Here is a 16,954-nt window from a genome sequence, read left to right on the forward strand (position 1 = left end):
TCTCAGGGTATCCAAGCAATATGTTACACGTCATTGGAATGGCTGCCATGTAATGCTTCTCCTATAGCTGTGGATTCAACAAGATTGAGATTTCCCTGGTGATAACAGCTGGGAATAGGGAAACCTAGCCTTTTGGCGATTGCCCGGCTGGCTTTAGTGCATGTAGACTATACATTTTTTGCATTGATGTGTTATGCCTGCGGGCTGCCTGAAGACATAGTATCATATGAATATAGGGATTACTGGTTACCTTTTTGCTTCCTCTAGGTGACATAAATACTCATAAGCAATGTTTTGTCGCCTTCTCTCATCCATTTCCTCTGCAGAAAGCCTTTCATCATCCACGATTGCTGAAAACAGGAAGAAAAGAAAAAGTCAAGCCACAGATAATTACAGGGCCGACCACTATTAAAGAACAGTAAGCGCCATTTAATAAGTGGTCTGGATATTTACATAGTTACTTCTGCCAAATACAAAATCATCATTTCAGAACCTCCAGGGAACAATGTGGAGTTTTCCTGCTCGGACCTGGAGTTGGCCTCGTGCTTGGCTTTATATTAAACATTTCCTTTTGTGTGTTTTCAAGTTTTGTCCTCTGCTGGTTACTGTTTTGTCTTGCTGGTAAAAACTCTATATTGCTCAGCCAAATCTAAGAGGCTGGAATAAGAGAAGGTGAAAGCGTAGCCAGATGTGCACAGAATGCATGGAATAAAGCAGAAAAGCCAGCCATAAGGGGAGTTTCTGCACCTTATTCTGCAGATCATAAAGTCACATAGGACAGGGCATAACAATGAGCCATTATTCTAAAAAAAAATTGTTAGAGGGGTTATTACAATGGAGCCAACTCCCATTTATAAAAAAAACAAAAACCACTGTGGCGATCACCTTAGGTCTGGCACGCATCACTTTCAGCAAATAACTGATTTTGGCAATGAAAAGTTATCTGGTCAAACCTTTTCAGGGGTTATCCAGTTACCAAAAATATCTGCAAACACATCCACAGCAATTTTAAACACTCACTGTTCACTTGTGCAGCCTTTATTTTACTTGCTGTTCCTTATATAACTGTTATTTGCCTGCAGTCAATATGTGGACAAACTACATTCCCCATGATTCATCTGCCTGCTCTCACTCTCTGTGTTTGCAAGCTCACTCCTCTCTCCCTATAAGTAGCAAACAAAGCATTACAGCTGCACATGACCTCAGATGTGGAAGTGATGTATTACCTGTGATTTCATTGCAGGGAGGGCCACACAGAGTGAAGGAGGCAGATGAATCATGGGAAATGTAGTTCATCCACACATTCACAGCATGTAAATAACAGTGATACAAGGAACAGCAAGTAAAATGAAGTCAAGCAAAGACTGCACAAGGAAGAGTGAGTGTTTAACATTGCTGTGGATATGTTCGCAGATAATTTCTGGAAGCTGGATAACCCCTTTCAAGCATACCTCAACTTGTAAAATCACTCTCCAGAAATGAATATTACAGGTTAGGAACTTTGTAATACATCTTATTAACAAATATGTTTCCACCTGCACTTATTAGGCTGCTCACCTCATCTTTAACTTTCACTCAGACACTTATCCCTACAGTATTCTGTGTCTTTAGCTGCACACACACAGAAGTCTATGGAGAGAGGCGGCTTCTATCACCTATGTAATTGACTTAATGCTTCACCCCTGGACCGAATGGGACAATATCTTGAAAAAGAGCTCTCTTATTCAGTGTAGTAAAGTTTAGCAACTATATTATTAGTAAATACTTTCTCCCTTGCTCTTTTGGTAGACTTCTTTGTAAAAAGTAAGTCAGTCAATCTGATAATAACACATATTACAAAGTGTCTTAAGTTCACCTGTGCTACTCATAGATGGAAATTTGCTTTATAATTGGAGGTACACTATAAACACTGGTTTGGATTTAGATTAGGATTGAAATCAGGACAGAAAGGGTTAAGTTATACAATATAGAAAGGAAAGTACATACAAAATAGATGAATCATAAACCACTCCAGAAAGCAACAGACACCTTTTAAATAAAAATGGGTAGAAACCTTTTTGAACATATGGTCAAGGTAGAAAACAAAGTAGCAGTGCAGAGACTGAATTTGAAAAATCCCCATCCCCCCGCACATAGGTTTCCGGCGACTATTCGGTTTCATCCCGAATTTCAAAAACCTATGGCTAGGCTAATTGGTTGGTGTAGCAGTAAAGGTGGCCATACACATTAGATAAAGCTCATCCAGACCCACCAATTGTGGAAACACTGGTTGACCATCTAATGCAGGGGTAGGGAACGTACGGCTCTCCAGCTGTTGCAAAACTACAACTCCCAGCATGCATACTTGCTCTGTTGTTCTTGGAATTCACATGCAAGTGAATGGAGCATGCTGGGAGTTGTAGTTTCACAGCAGCTGGAGAGCCGAAGGTTCCCTATCCCTGATCTAATGTATATGGCGGTCAAGATTCTACTTTGACGGGACAAGAGATGCCTGAATCTTTGTACTCAGGGGGGAATAAGCTGTCAGATTAGTCTCATATATAAAGATCTCATGTAAGCACATGAGTCTATTTTGGCTTAAAGTATGTGGTCACATTAAGCCCCATTGGGCACAGAACAGATGGGACATCTCCGCACAATGCTGCAAGCAAAGTGGATATAGCGTGCAAGCAAAGTGGATATAGCGAATAGAGAATCTGCAGTGAAGCAAGTAATAATGGAAAAAAACATATGAAGCAATACAAGAAGACACATTAGAAAAAAAAAGTATGGTTAGAAAGTACAGACAATTCCTTTGAACATATATGAAGCCATCTGGGCAGCAGAGGAGAGGACGGATATACAGTATATTATATTGAAGTAGCTTTTCACAGTTTTTCCTTCGCTGTATGATACAATGCGAACTCATAAGTGCGAATCTCATTAGGTATCTTATGAATATAAATGTAAGCTTGTCTGTGAACTGCAACTCAAAAATTGTCAATAAAATATTAAATATCTGGCAGCATAAATCTCTAAGCAATCTTCACCCAAAAGTCTTCTAAAAACTGATCTCCGGCCAATACCCCTTTAAACTTTAAATATAGAAAGGTCATTGTTTCTGGATTGTACCTTTTGTTTTCCTGCTGAGAAATAATTGATGTATTTCTACTTTTCCAGCCAGCCAGAGAGCTTCAACAGCGCTTAACACAATGTGTTGGCCATAGTACAAGAAAAACACCAAAGGAACTGATGCTCTCTGTTCTCAGCAGATCAAGCGTCCTCGCTAACTACTGTACATGCAATAGCCGGAGAGAGCAAATATGATTTTCATTAGTGTAGCCAATGCAAAACTAAAGATTTACCACGGCAGGCATGAACACACAAAGGATGTGCAGGACGGTGGTATACCATCCTTTTATTACTATTTCTATAGGACCAACATAAAATCAAAATATGAAGCTGGTTTTTGTGTGATTTTGTAATTGGCATATGGTTTAGGGCAGAAACAGCGTGTCAATTCCATACCACTCTTTTTATACAAGTTATTTGTAGGGTAAAATCCCATGCTGAATCTGAGGCAGGCATCAAAGGCTGGCCCTTGGCTTTCGGCTGCAAATTTGCAGCTTGATGCGGGGCAAATCTTACAGATTATCCCCAATTAAAGCTGCTGTCTATTCAAAACAGCTGCACAGCTGGGGTCCTAGGTGTTGGACCCCCACCAATCTGATATTGATGACAGGATACCAATATTACAATTCTGAAAACCCCTTTTACGTTTCTTAATGATGAATAAATCTGGGATTTATCTGGATGCTTTATAATAGCTTTCCTTTGACTATTTCCTCCAAATCTTTGCCTCATTTAATAGGTGCCACTACTAATTCCAGCACAGTTGGAATTTTTTTTTCTCTAGCACCCACCAATCCCAAGAATCAATTTTGGTGCAGAATAAAATTATAATTCAGAATGATAAGAAAAGTTGCTAGTGAATTAATTCATGGGAGGTATTTACTAAAACAGACATGTCAGGAAAGGTGACAGGTCCTCTTAAAGGGATGAATGTGTCATGATCCAGAAGGAGAAAACCTGATAGACACACCTGATGGGGCTTAAACGGGGTACCCAGGCTAGAAGTATTGATGATTTATCACAAGGATAGGTCATCAATATCAAATCGGTATGGGTTCAACGCCTGAATGCTTATCAGCAGCTGATGCATGGAAAATGGAGCAGGAAGCAGACCGCTATGTTCCCTATGTAGTGGTTCAAGAGAATGGGACCTGATCCGCAGTACCTGGTCTGGCCACTGCACAGAGAACAGAGCTGTCTGCTTCCAGCTTCATTCTCTGTCTATCAGCAGCTGAGAACAGCTAGGTGATGACTGTCAGACCCCTACCAATGTCATATCGATGACCTATCCTTAGGATAGTTCATCCATATTTTTAGAATGACATTATCTGAAATTTCCCCAATGTGGGACTATTAAAGGATTATCTTATCTTATCCCAGTATTTTTGGGAATGTATAATGAATTTAACCCAGACAAAACATTTTTTTTTTTATAGAATAGTAAAACGTTTTAATACAAATGAAGCAGAGTAGAAGGATTTTCTCTTTTTTTTTTTTATTGTAAAATTACATAACAGGACTGCAAAAACTCATGGGCGGTATGTAAATCTGTACCTTGTGAGTCTTGGAATAAGGTTATAAGCCAGTCTCAGATTTACATAAAATTCGTGAATATTTAAAACTCTGAAGGCAAAACTCTGCTGAATTGTCAAACAAACTAATATATCCTGTAGATACTGGAGCTCTGTGTCTGACTACACATGGACACTGACAACACATACTTCATGCTATTTCTATAAACAGCTCATTCATATAGAACCTCTTCTATTGCAGAAAGGACAAATGGATATTTCTTCTCAAATCATATATTTATAGAATTCCACATACAAGATCAATGTAAACTATTAAATTAATAACTATCAGTGGCGTAACTAGGAATGGCAGTGACCTGTGCCGAACTTTTGACATGCCCCCCCTTCTCCCCAAAGACCCCAACTGACCGCCCCCCCCCCCACATTGCTGCAGGCATTATATGCCCCATAGTGGCCCCTGCACACAGTATTATGCCCCATAGTGGCCCCCTAAGGTGTCAGGCCCTGTGGCAGTTGCTACCACTGCTACCTTGGTAGTTACTCCACTGAACTGTATATAAAATCCTCCATAAAGTGACCATATACATTAGAGAAAGGTGGAACAAACCTGATAATATTAATATTATGATAATTTGGAACCATATAATATGTATGGGATGTTCATTCATCCAAAAAGGACTGAGAATGTTTACTTGCCAGATCCTTTCTTCCCATAGCTAAGTTGTTTCCAGAGATGACTGGCTGCAACTTTTCTAACCTCTTCCACGCGCATGCGCAGCTCAAATCATGAGTGTGAATGTGAGGAATAGCGGTCAATAAGCTGTCACTCGGCAGTTATTGAATGTGTATGGCCACCTTAAAAGGGTTTTCTGAGTTATGGATTATGAATCAACATTGGATTGGTGGAGGTTAAACACCTGACACCTCAACTGATCAGCTGTTCTCAGCAGCAGCTGGAGCTAACACAGAGAATGGATCTGGAAGTTCTGCTCGTCTTGAGCTGTAAGGTTGCTGAGCTGCAAGTGTCTGGCATGACCACTACACAGAGAGTTGGGCTTGTGCTTCTAGGTCTGTTGTCGGTTTTAGTTTTGGCATCTGCTGAGAACAGCTGATCTGTGGGGTGTGCTGGGTTTCAGACCCTACCAAAATGATTTTGTTGATCCATTCTGAAGACTAGTCGTCAATATCAATGACCATAACCATTCTGCAATTGCTGCCCAGGAGAACAGTGTGCTAAGCGCTTTGCTTTGGCCTACTCCTGGACATTGTGGGAGAGTTGACAGGCATGTCCAAAGCCTACAAAACTCCTTTAAATTGAGGACATATTTTGGTCAATATTAGTAACCTGCCAAGAGTCCACTACTCGACCACAACACACCCCGGATGTCAGTTCGGAGTTTATCCATTTCCCATACATTTAGATGTTGCTACAGGAACATTATCATTTGCATTAAAGATGGGGTATGCGTCCATAATCCAAAAATAATAATCTATATAAAACTTACAAAATTGCTCTGCACATAGCAGCGAAGTAATCTCAGAGAAATGCCGTCTTCCGTATCTCAACCCTCACATACATATTACTTTAGATTGCTGAGGAATTCTTCCTGTTTATCCAATGCTGTTCTTAGATTCAAGGGAAAACAACATCTTCTATGATGATGAAAACATCTTAAGCGCTTCTGAAGCCGCAATGTCAGATAAAGTGTTATACCGCGTATGATGCGAAATATAGCTGCCAGAGACATATTGCTGCAACAGGGTCCCATGGCAACTGAATTTAAATGTCAGGCTCTAAATATGGATGTTGTTGCAGATTTCTATAAATGTGATATCGGAGAGTGAAGTCATCTCTGGAGTAGGGCTTTCCTCCAATTCAGAAAGGACTTCTTTTTATTATAAACATTGCACAGGCGTACAGTCATATTGTCATGGAAAGAAATTGTGCATTCAGCTCAGACATTAAGACAATTTCTTAGGGAATTACTTGGTAGAGACATTAAAGTAAACAATAAAAAGTAAGATACAGTAAACACTACGAACACTTCCAATAATAGCTTACACTTCCATAAAGGGGTTTTCTCATGAAGAAAGCCTTCGTCCATACGTCCTGTTAATGCACATGGATATCAAAGCTGTGAGTTAGTCCATTCGAGAGCCAACTCTACAGTAGGAGCTCCATTTCTGTTGAGGATAAAGGGATCCAATCATTGGAATCCCATTTTTTCTCCCCAACACGTAGGAATAGCCTTATTCTTCTCCTACCTTTAGATGTCTTCTCCACGCCGCCATTCGGTAGAAACCCCGGTTTTCTTTTCTATGCAAATGAATCCTCTTGCAGCACTGGGGGCGATCTCCAGCACTCAAACAGCACTGGGGGTGTCCCCAATGCTGCGAGAGAACTCTCTAGCGACGCCTCTAAAACTTTGTATGGAACGCCTCTCTCCGCGTCTTCTTCCGTCCTGGGTTTTAAACTTCTAGGCATGCGCAGTTGGCTCCTCAATCGGGCTTCAGGCAGAGCCGACTGCGCATGCCCACGGCCATTTTCTTGTGGCCGCCTACACAGTAAGTTGGTGTAAGCGGCCACAAGAAAATGGCAGCGGGCATGCACAGTTAGCTCTGCCCAAGGCCTGATGTAAGAGCAGACTGCGCATGCCTGGAAGTTTGAAACCCAAGACGGAAGAAAACGTGGAGAGAGGCCGTTCCAGACCAAGATGGAGGCGTTTCTGGAGAATTCTCTCGCAGCATTGGGAACGCCCCCAGTGCTGCAAGAGAACTCATTTGCATCCAAAAGAAAACCGGGGTTTCTACCGAATGGCGGCGGGGAGAAGACATCTAAAGGTAAGGGAAGAATAGCTTTTTTAAGGCTATTCCTACGTGTTAGGGAGAAAAAAAATGGGATTCCAATGATTAAATCCCTTTAAACCATCTTTGTATGACATTCATCTACAAAGCCGCCATGTAGTATTATACTGCATTTTTCGGGTGGAAATCCGGTGGACCCCATGGGTAACTGTTTTTTTTTAAGTGGATTAGGTTTCTGTTCATGAGGTCCCCAAACGGAAACCCAATTGCAGGTGTGAACCTAGCGTAAGAGGTAGCTTGCTGCAACAGTAACCAGCTACCACTGTGTCTTAAGCAGTGAATAAAGTCCAAGTTTCAGGAAATTTCACAGTCTGCTCTGTTACGAACGTGGAGTAACAGCTCTATGTAACATCTAAGTGATGCAGAAAACTTTGGAATAAATTTCTCATAGTTATTAAACGGTCACTTCACTTTTCAACAAATCTGCATAATAGCAATGATACAAAGGAATATAACTTTTTTTTTTTATTTATTAGATATTAGAGAAAAATGCCTTTTTCAATTTACTAGATAATTTTTCTAGTTCTCTCAACTCACTAAAATCTCTGCGGTATCAGATTTAAGAGACTGACAGCTCACTGAAGTATCCAATTACAGCTGCCCATAGAAGTCTATGGAGGGGGAAGAAGTGAAAAGCAGAGTGGAGACCGATAGAAGAAGCAGAGATACACAGATATATATATTGTTCAATCTGATTGAATGAGGTGAATCTCCAGCATTTTCCCATGTGCTTTCTAAGAGAGACAACAGGTCACCAGCCAATAAACTAAGGGATAACTGCAAATTAGAGGAGGAGCCTGCATATGGGAAAATGGGGAATACAAGTCAAATAATGGCCGAAAATTAGTGTTACTCTGTTTGTAGATGCAGAGCAGCCCATCTTAAAAAAGTAATCTAAGTTTACACACACCTTAAAAGTATAACTAAACTTGTAAAACTTTTCCTCTCTTTAACCACTTGCGTACCAGGCCAATTTCTGGTTCAGTTTTGTGTTTTTTCGTGTGCAGTTTTGAGAGCCATTACATTTTTAGCATTTCAGTTATCCAACTAATTTCAAATGGATAGACATCATGGCGTAACCCATAGCTATGCAAACAGTACTCATTGAGTGATTTTGTGCAACTGTTGAAAACTATTTGGATGTATTAGTACGTCCTTGCAGAACAAGAGAGTCAATCTCCAGATGTAAAAACCCAAATGGTTGGTCTGGAAGTGGTTAATAAAATATATGTCACCGTTTACTATTATTGCCTGCACTATTTTTTAAATGAAAGAAAACCAGCTGGGTTTCTTCTTCACCTATTTTCCTGTACTCTATGGATCTGGGGTACAACTCATGTTCAGATTTAAGAAAAGGCAATAGAAATCTATGGAGAGGGAGGTGGGGGCATTTTCTGGAGTAACAAGGAAGGCAACGAGATAAAAGACCACTTTACACTATAAAATAGATTTAATTTTAGAACGGAGATGGATTTTTAGGCAAATTATTATCTAGTTCTCTTGTAAAAAAATGGCTCATTACATACTGTAAACCGTTATGTTTCTCTGCCCTTAGAGGCCTTTCACCTCCTCCACCAACTCAAGTGCTTCTCATCAGTTGATAGTCGTTGCTCCACCGATTTCAGCACAAGTGAAATTTTTCTCTAGCTCCCACCATTCCCGAGCAACAAGTGTATTTCATTTTCGTGCACGACGTGCTACTTAGGTGGTGATTCAGAGCTCCAGCGTTGGCTACTCCTGCCTGACTCCTCCCTCCTGACAGTACAGAGCCTACTAGACCATATCAGACACCAAAACGAACAGCCCTGATTGCCCAGGAATGGAGGGGGGCTAGAGAAAAAAATCCCAACTGAGCTTGAATCAGCAGAGCAGCGACTACGAACAGATGCTAAGAACTGAAGTTGGTAAATGTGGTGAAAAGTCCGCTTTAAAGTCCATTCTTCAACAGAGTGTCTATCACATGACCAAGGTTTCTATCCACTGAAATTTAACAATGAAAGTTTTTACTGGAAAAAAAGCAAAATTATAAAAATTTTCATCATACAAAGATAGATAGGGTATTTCAGTTTCAGCAAATACAGATTTATGTTCTAGGGAAAGAAGTGGCCCAATATGACAGTTTGTGATGACCAGATGACCACTGTGCTCCCTGGAGGGCAATTATAAGCCTTTCTGGAAAAGATGACTAGACATATACTACACCATAGTTCAGGGGAAACTATCACTACTACATCCATAGAAGACATATGTGATAATACTACATCTGTAGCCCAATTATTACAGCCATTACACAAATTCTAGTTCCCTGTTAAGTGTCAAATAGGTTATATGGAGTAAACCTATCATTACCGATAAAATCCTTCCATTTGTTACCAGATCACAGCGTCCTCTCAGAACATTTTAGTAACCGTTTCCTTCTCATTTAAAAACATTGCCAAAGGCATTCTCAGGAAAAACCAGCAAAGAGAGCGGGATTAGGAATAAATCCATAACAATGTCTGGTACAAATGATGAGTAAGTGATTTTGCGCTCACTGTATACAAACCTAATGTCAGGAAATCTATGACAAGCCTTAACATTGTAATATTTTTAAAGAGACAGCAATACTCCATTTGTTATTTGCGTTACCCTGTGCTCCTCCAAATGCTCTTTTATAGAAGACTAGCTATAACTCGCGACTTCGTCTGCTGTCCCCTCACCCGATGCACCTGCAGGATGGCCCGTGGCCCCCCACGGCCCTTTCCTTGAGGCCAGCGCGGTCACCTCCCACAGCGTTGTGGGCCGGGACCCCACGGCCCAGCTGCGGCACCTCTGGCCCTCCCCTTTCCCTCCACCCGCACTCCCGGCTCTCCACTTACCCCCCCACCCGAGTCCCCGGCCCCCTTTCGGGTTCCAGTCACCTCCTACATCTACCCCTTCCCCCCACCACCACCTACCCGTGACCTCGGTTACTCTCCCCCTCCCTTTCTACATGTGCAATCTTGCCCCCCTCCCCCCTACTTGCCTTCTGCCCTTTGGTGTGAAATCCGGCCTCCTCTGTAACTCCTACCACCAGCACTTCCCCCAAACCAGCAACCCCTCCCCCCCGGCCCCTACCGATCACCCGTGCCCCCCCAGCCCTCTCCCCCTTAAGCAAGCTGGCGATCCCTGTACCCGCAGCACTCACCATATAGATGCTGGGGAGCTGTGTGTCCTTTCTGTGTGTGCAGTCCTTTCCGTGCTGTGTGTGTTCCTGGTCGCACAGTTCAAGGGTAGGTGCGGCTGGGCTTGTTCGGGCTGGGTGCGCTGCTGCATGCTACGCTGGCCTGAGGCAATGTGTGGCCGGGCGGCATGTCAGCGGCACTCGGAAGCATGCGGGCAGCCGCCATGTTCAGCAAGCAGTCCCTGAGCGCTGGCCACGCCCACAATTCGGTGCCAACCTATGGACCACTGTGTTGGCTCCCTATCCCGCCCACACACCGCCATGCACCAATAGGATTGGCGTCTAACTACCTAGGCGGACGTCATGCCCGGCCCGACAGTGGACCAGGCGACAACTTTGGAGGGTCGCGGTGGCGTTTTGGGGTGAGTGAGACATTTTTAAAGTAGCCTATTACCCCTTCCTGGCCAATATGTAGGTGTGCGTGAAATTTCGAGGAAATCCATTCAGCCGTTCGAGTGTGATTGAGGAACAAACATCCAAACACACAAACCCACAAACATCCAAACTCACAAACTTTCACATTTATAATATTAATAGGATTTATCATACTGGCTCCACCAAATGATACCAATCGACTACTGAGCTGTAACTGTAACTAGCTGTGTGATACACAGATTTCTCAAATTTCTTAGTAAAATGGAATAGATCCTGACAGGACTCCTAGGAGAGATAGTAAGAGTCCGAATCACCCTGCCCACATGAGCAATGACAGATTTCTCTGTATATTAGGATTATCACTCTCGCTCCAAGATTCAGGATTTCCACAATTTCATGCTTTCCTGTTCTGCTTCAAATCTTATAAAGCTTTGTATTAGAGTTCAGCTTCACTCCCTTTGTCATATTCTATTCTCAGAGCAGCAACAAAATTACCAGATTTGTTCACTTTAAGCATTTATAGAATAATCACAGCATATATCACACATGCTACAATGTGTAGGGTACTCATCCAGGGGCATTACTATAATGGGTACAGAACCAGCAGTCGCTACCATACCAAGACCCCGAGGAGGGCCCACAAAGTATACCGCTACAACCCCTAGCAAAAATAATGGAATCACCAATCCCAGTCTTTGTTGCACCACCTCTGGCTTTTCTAACTGCTTGCAGTCTCTGAGGCATTGACTTTATGAGTGATAAACCGTACTCTTCATCAATGGGATTTACATACAGAAAAGCTAAAAGAAAGCCATCACTAACACCCAAGCAGAAAAAAAACAAGGTTACTATGGGCTAAGGAAAGGCAATCGTGGACTGTGGATGAAAGTCATATTCAGTGATGAATCTCGAATCTGCATTGGGCAAGGTGATGATGCTGGAACTTTTGTTTGCTACCTTCCAATGAGATTTATGCAGACGACTGTCTGAAGAAAACATGCAAAGTTCCACTGTCATTGATGATATGGGGCTGCATGTCAGGTAAAGGCACTGGGGAGATGGCGGTCATTAAATCTTCAATAAATGCACAGGTTTACATTGAAGTTTTGGACACTTTTCTTATCCCATCTATTGAATGGATGTTTGGGGACGATGAAATCATTTTTCTAAAGGATAATGCATCTTGCCATACAGCAAAAATTGAAAACATTCCTTGAAGAAAGACACAAGTTCAATGCCATGGCCTGCAAAACAGTCCGGATCTCAATCCAATTGAAAATCTGTGGTGGAAGTTAAAGAAAATGGTCCATGACAAGGCTGCAACTTGCAAAGCTGATCTGGCAACAGCAATGGGAGAAGGCTGGAGCCAGATTGATGAAGAGTCCTCTTTATCACTCATTAAGTCAAATGAGACTGCAGGCAGTTATTAAAGCCAGAGGTGGTGCAACAAAGTACTAGTGATGTGTTGGAGTGGTATTTTGTTTGTTTTTCATGATTACATAATTTTTTCCTCAGAATTGACTGATTTCATAATTTACTCCCTGTGCTTGTTCTAAAAATCTAACTGTTACTGGCTACCACAATTACTTTTGATTTCTTTTAATGTTTCTTAAAGCCAGAAAGTTGCCATATGAAATGCCTTTAGTTTTTTTTCCATGGCTGTGATTTTTTTTTTCTACTCAGTTAAACAACTGAAGGAACATCCTTAGGGACTGTGAATTACTTAATTTTTGCTAGGGGTTGTATTCTAAATGGCAAATAGTAGTAGGGGCACCATTACAAATTTTGCAATGGCGCCCAAGAGCTTCAAGTTACATGTCCGTCCTCAACTATTGGAAGAACAGGAATCCCGAGACCTTCATTCATGAATTCACGCCCATCAGTCTCCATACACTTTGGTGCTGAGATGCTTGTGTGTTTTTTCCATTGTTTGCACATTTAGGATGAAGGTAATTGCAGTTTTATGATCCAAAGTTAGGGTGCATTCACACTGAGTAAACGCTAGCTTATTCTGAACGTAAAACACGTTCAGAATAAGCGGCGTCTAAAGCAGCTCCATTCATCTCTATGGGAGCCGGCATATGAGCGCTCCCCATAGAAATGAATGGGATTCTGCTTTCACGCCGGCACTCCCCATTCACTTCAATGGGACTGCTCGGAGTGAAAGCAGCATCCCATTCATTTCTATGGGGAGCGCTCGTATGCCGGCTCCCATAGAGATGAATGGAGCTGCTTTAGACGCCGCTTATTCTGAACGTGTTTTACGTTCAGAATAAGCTAGCGTTTACTCAGTGTGAATGCACCCTTAGAAGTGGAAATTGCAGGAAAAAGGGGGGTAAGGCCTTCCTCTAAATTTCTCATTCCTTTTGTATCCGCCCCTGGCCTTGGTTAAAAACACAAAAAAAAAAAAAAAAAAAAAAAAAAAAAAAACACTAAATCTGCATGTAGGATTCCACCCTTATTCCATGTCCCCATATGTTGTCTTACACAAAAAAACTGAGCCACCTAGAAAGCATAAATAATCAAAATGAAATCATATGTTGTCTTATCCAGGCCAGGACCATTATAACCATACTAATCTGATTTCTAGTCTTATAGAGCAGAACTGCAGCTAAAACCCAAAAGAATGCTATGAGGACACTGGAATTAACATCAATGCCAAAATCTGGATGAAGATGGAGGTAAACTACAGGATGTACTTTTCTGAAGACTTCCTACTTGTCATAGCATTACAAACAGAGCTGGTTAATGCATCCAGGGGACTATGTGGGCAGATCCTGTTTTTCAGTGTAACTAATTGGTAAAATGTGTAATAATTGACTCACAAATTGTTGGCACAACAACGATCACTCCGATACTAGAAAATAATATAATGATAAGCATTAAAGAATTATATCTCTAAATGTAGTCATGGCAAAGTATTAGTGCAATGTATTGTTTATTGTATGATGTAATGGAGGTAGAAAGTCATCAAAGAGTTATCAAATCAGTCTCAAGCTGGAAAATTACAATATTCACATTATGTACTAAACATCTAAGCACAAAGAGTATTTAAAGTGATAGTCCAGGCTTTTGCCCTTATCTTAGGATAGATGATCACTAGAGATGAGCGAGTACTGTTCGGATCAGCCGATCCAAACAGCACGCACGCATTGAAATGAATGGAAGCCGGCCGGCCACTTAACCCCCCACGTGCCAGCTACGTCCATTCATTTCAATGCGTGCGTGCTGTTCGGATCGGCTGATCTGAACAGTACTCGCTCATCTCTAATCACCATACGATCAATGGAGATCTGACAGCCATCACCCTCACCAATCATCTGCTGCCAGCAGAAACAATGTGGACTGGATGAATCTGGAAGCAGATGGCTCTGTCCAGGTATTCCTGTAGTTAGGGGCGCAGGAGGGGGTGCAGAGGATGCCCCAGAGCCTTAGGGGGCCCATAAACACTGGCATCTGGATTGAGATTGCAGCTTCCATCTGGCCCATAAACCAAGGAGACCCACAGATTATCCTAACCACACTAAGGTAGAGTAAACTCCTTAGAACCCATAATCATCACTATCAAAAATTCACTATAGGGATGAGGTATGGGGCCCTGGACAAAAGATTGCACCGGGGCCCACAAGACTTTCGTTACACCACTGCTTGTAGTCCTGCAAGTGAGTTTTTCATCCAGTGATTTCAGTAAAAAAAAAAAAACGACAACCACCATCAGACCCCACTATAGTCAATAGGGACATCAGGTTCCATCATGAAACGCATCTGACGTGTCTGTTTTTTGTTCTTCTGGTCTTCCAATGGATCAGAAGAACATAGAGAAGGTGTGAACCAAGTATACAGGGGACTTTTAAAATATGAAGAATTACTTTACTAAGAAAAGTTATTCTTTATTGTAAGCAAAACAAAATAATATCTGTCTTCTTCATTATCTCGTCATATTTCATGACTTCAGCAAAAATGCATTCGATATGTAATTTCCTTCCCTTACCTAGTAGCAAAACAGAAGTTATCGGAACAGAATTGACTGACATACAGCAGATTTGTTGCAGAGATTTCCAGAGATCAGAATAAGGATGTTACTCCAGCAAATCCAATGATTTCTGCAAGCTCCATTTAGAGTAGCAGGATGGTTGTCAAAATTTTTGCAACTCATCCACTCCATGAAAGTGTATGCTGCCAGCGCATTTTGTAGTGCAAGTCATCCTCTAGTTCTTGAATAGTTAAGTAGATTAGCAAATCAGTGAAAAGTGCAGTCACTGCAGAACACATCACATCCTGGTAGAAATGAAACGCGTGGTCTTCTGACACCTCTACTATGTTCACAGTGGAAAAACACGCTTAGTATCTAAATACAATTTAAAGGACACCTGACACCAACATGAGACTGCTCAGCTAAGTAATGGGGACTTTGAAAATGCAAAGTCTAAGCAGCAAAATGCAAACATAGGACCTTATTTTTATAGTCTCGTCCAACTTGTTGTATGTTCACGTGACACAACATTCCAGATTTCTTTTATGAATAGGTCATCAGCAGAGCAAATAAAGACACTTGAGAACTGGGTCTAGAGTTACATTTGCTCCGTGGTGTACCATTTTGGCTAGGGCTATAATACAAGAATAAAATTTTTTTTTTAAAAGTCACTTTCATAAGAATGCACAAGCAGCCTGAAAAAAAGCACTTCAGTGAGACAAGTTACTAGTGATTTTGTATAATATATTAGGGCGAGTTTGGCCGCCATATCTTCCTTTATATTTCCAATTCCTTTTGTAGCCAACTCCTAGTGAAAACCAACTTATGAACAAAGATTCTGCCTCTAAACATCAAATAACAGGGAAAACAAAAAGGTCACACTAACACCAAGTGAAGCCACATGGGTAAATACCAACCCTTCACCAATCCTGGGCAATATATACACGGCGCCAGGTAAGGTTGGTCTCACACGACCATAGTGGTTTTTACAGTCCACAATTCGCCAAAATCCACTATGGCCTTATAACCCAAAGAAGCCTAAACATTTAGGGGCAATATAATGGAATTTTATTCTCCACCACCTTACAGCGACTGGTAAAAGGAACACAATGCAGAATTTTAATGACAAAAAATCTGCAGAATGTTCATCCCATGTAGCCCCAGCCCAAGGCAGAGTCACACATGCATTTCTGAACTCGCCATTCACGTGTTTTCTACTGTAGTTGTAGCGGAATCCAAAAAGTTTGCCATTTTATTCAATATTTTGACTGATGCAAATACAATACAATACTTTATATAAAAGTGTCCCTACACAAACCAGCATTCACAATAAGAACTTGTTTTTAAAAGATAAAATTGACATTATAACATTCAGTACCGTGCAAAGTTTTTCTTCTAAATAACAGGATTCTAGAAGTCATGTGTTCTAGATTTATGCAAATATGCGACAAACTATACATCTCCCTACACAATATTAATAATTGTACAGTAGAATTTAATATAGTCACTTTATTTTGAAGCTGACGTCAGAAATTCCCTCTCCCCCACCTCTGATCAGGAGTCAACACAAAACCAGCCTAATTCCAACTTCACCATTCATGCAGATTTTGTTCACGTTGGATATTACAATATTGGCGAGAGTCTACATGCAGTTTCATTTGGACTGAACATGTCAGAATTGGAATTGCTATTATACTCTGGGGTCTTCCGTCTCTGTAGTATAATAAGCGGAGGCCCAGGGAGGTGAGCAAACAGAAAAAAAACTGTTATTCATCTTCCCTGGTTTCGGGGCCTGACTCCCTGTTCTCTCCAGCACTTCTGCCCAACATTAGGAACCGCGAGGACTGTCAAGTCTCAGCGGGTGACGAGGGGTTGTGACGTCTCGGCACAAGTGCC

General features: G+C 41.5%; 1 protein-coding gene across 2 annotated transcripts in view; it reads right to left on the reverse strand.

Moving 5' to 3' along the window:
* The window catches only part of IQGAP2 (IQ motif containing GTPase activating protein 2), a 264,000-nt gene that overhangs the window by 195,239 nt on the left and 51,807 nt on the right, over positions 1 to 16,954 (reverse strand). For both annotated transcript variants that reach the window (XM_075270512.1, XM_075270502.1), the window contains exon 2: positions 251 to 350. In XM_075270512.1, the coding sequence (XP_075126613.1) occupies positions 251 to 350 (100 nt within the window). The remainder of the gene's footprint in view (positions 1 to 250; positions 351 to 16,954) is intronic.

This window comes from Leptodactylus fuscus, chromosome 1, assembly GCF_031893055.1.
Source record: "Leptodactylus fuscus isolate aLepFus1 chromosome 1, aLepFus1.hap2, whole genome shotgun sequence".
NCBI classification, from domain to species: Eukaryota; Metazoa; Chordata; class Amphibia; order Anura; family Leptodactylidae; genus Leptodactylus; species Leptodactylus fuscus.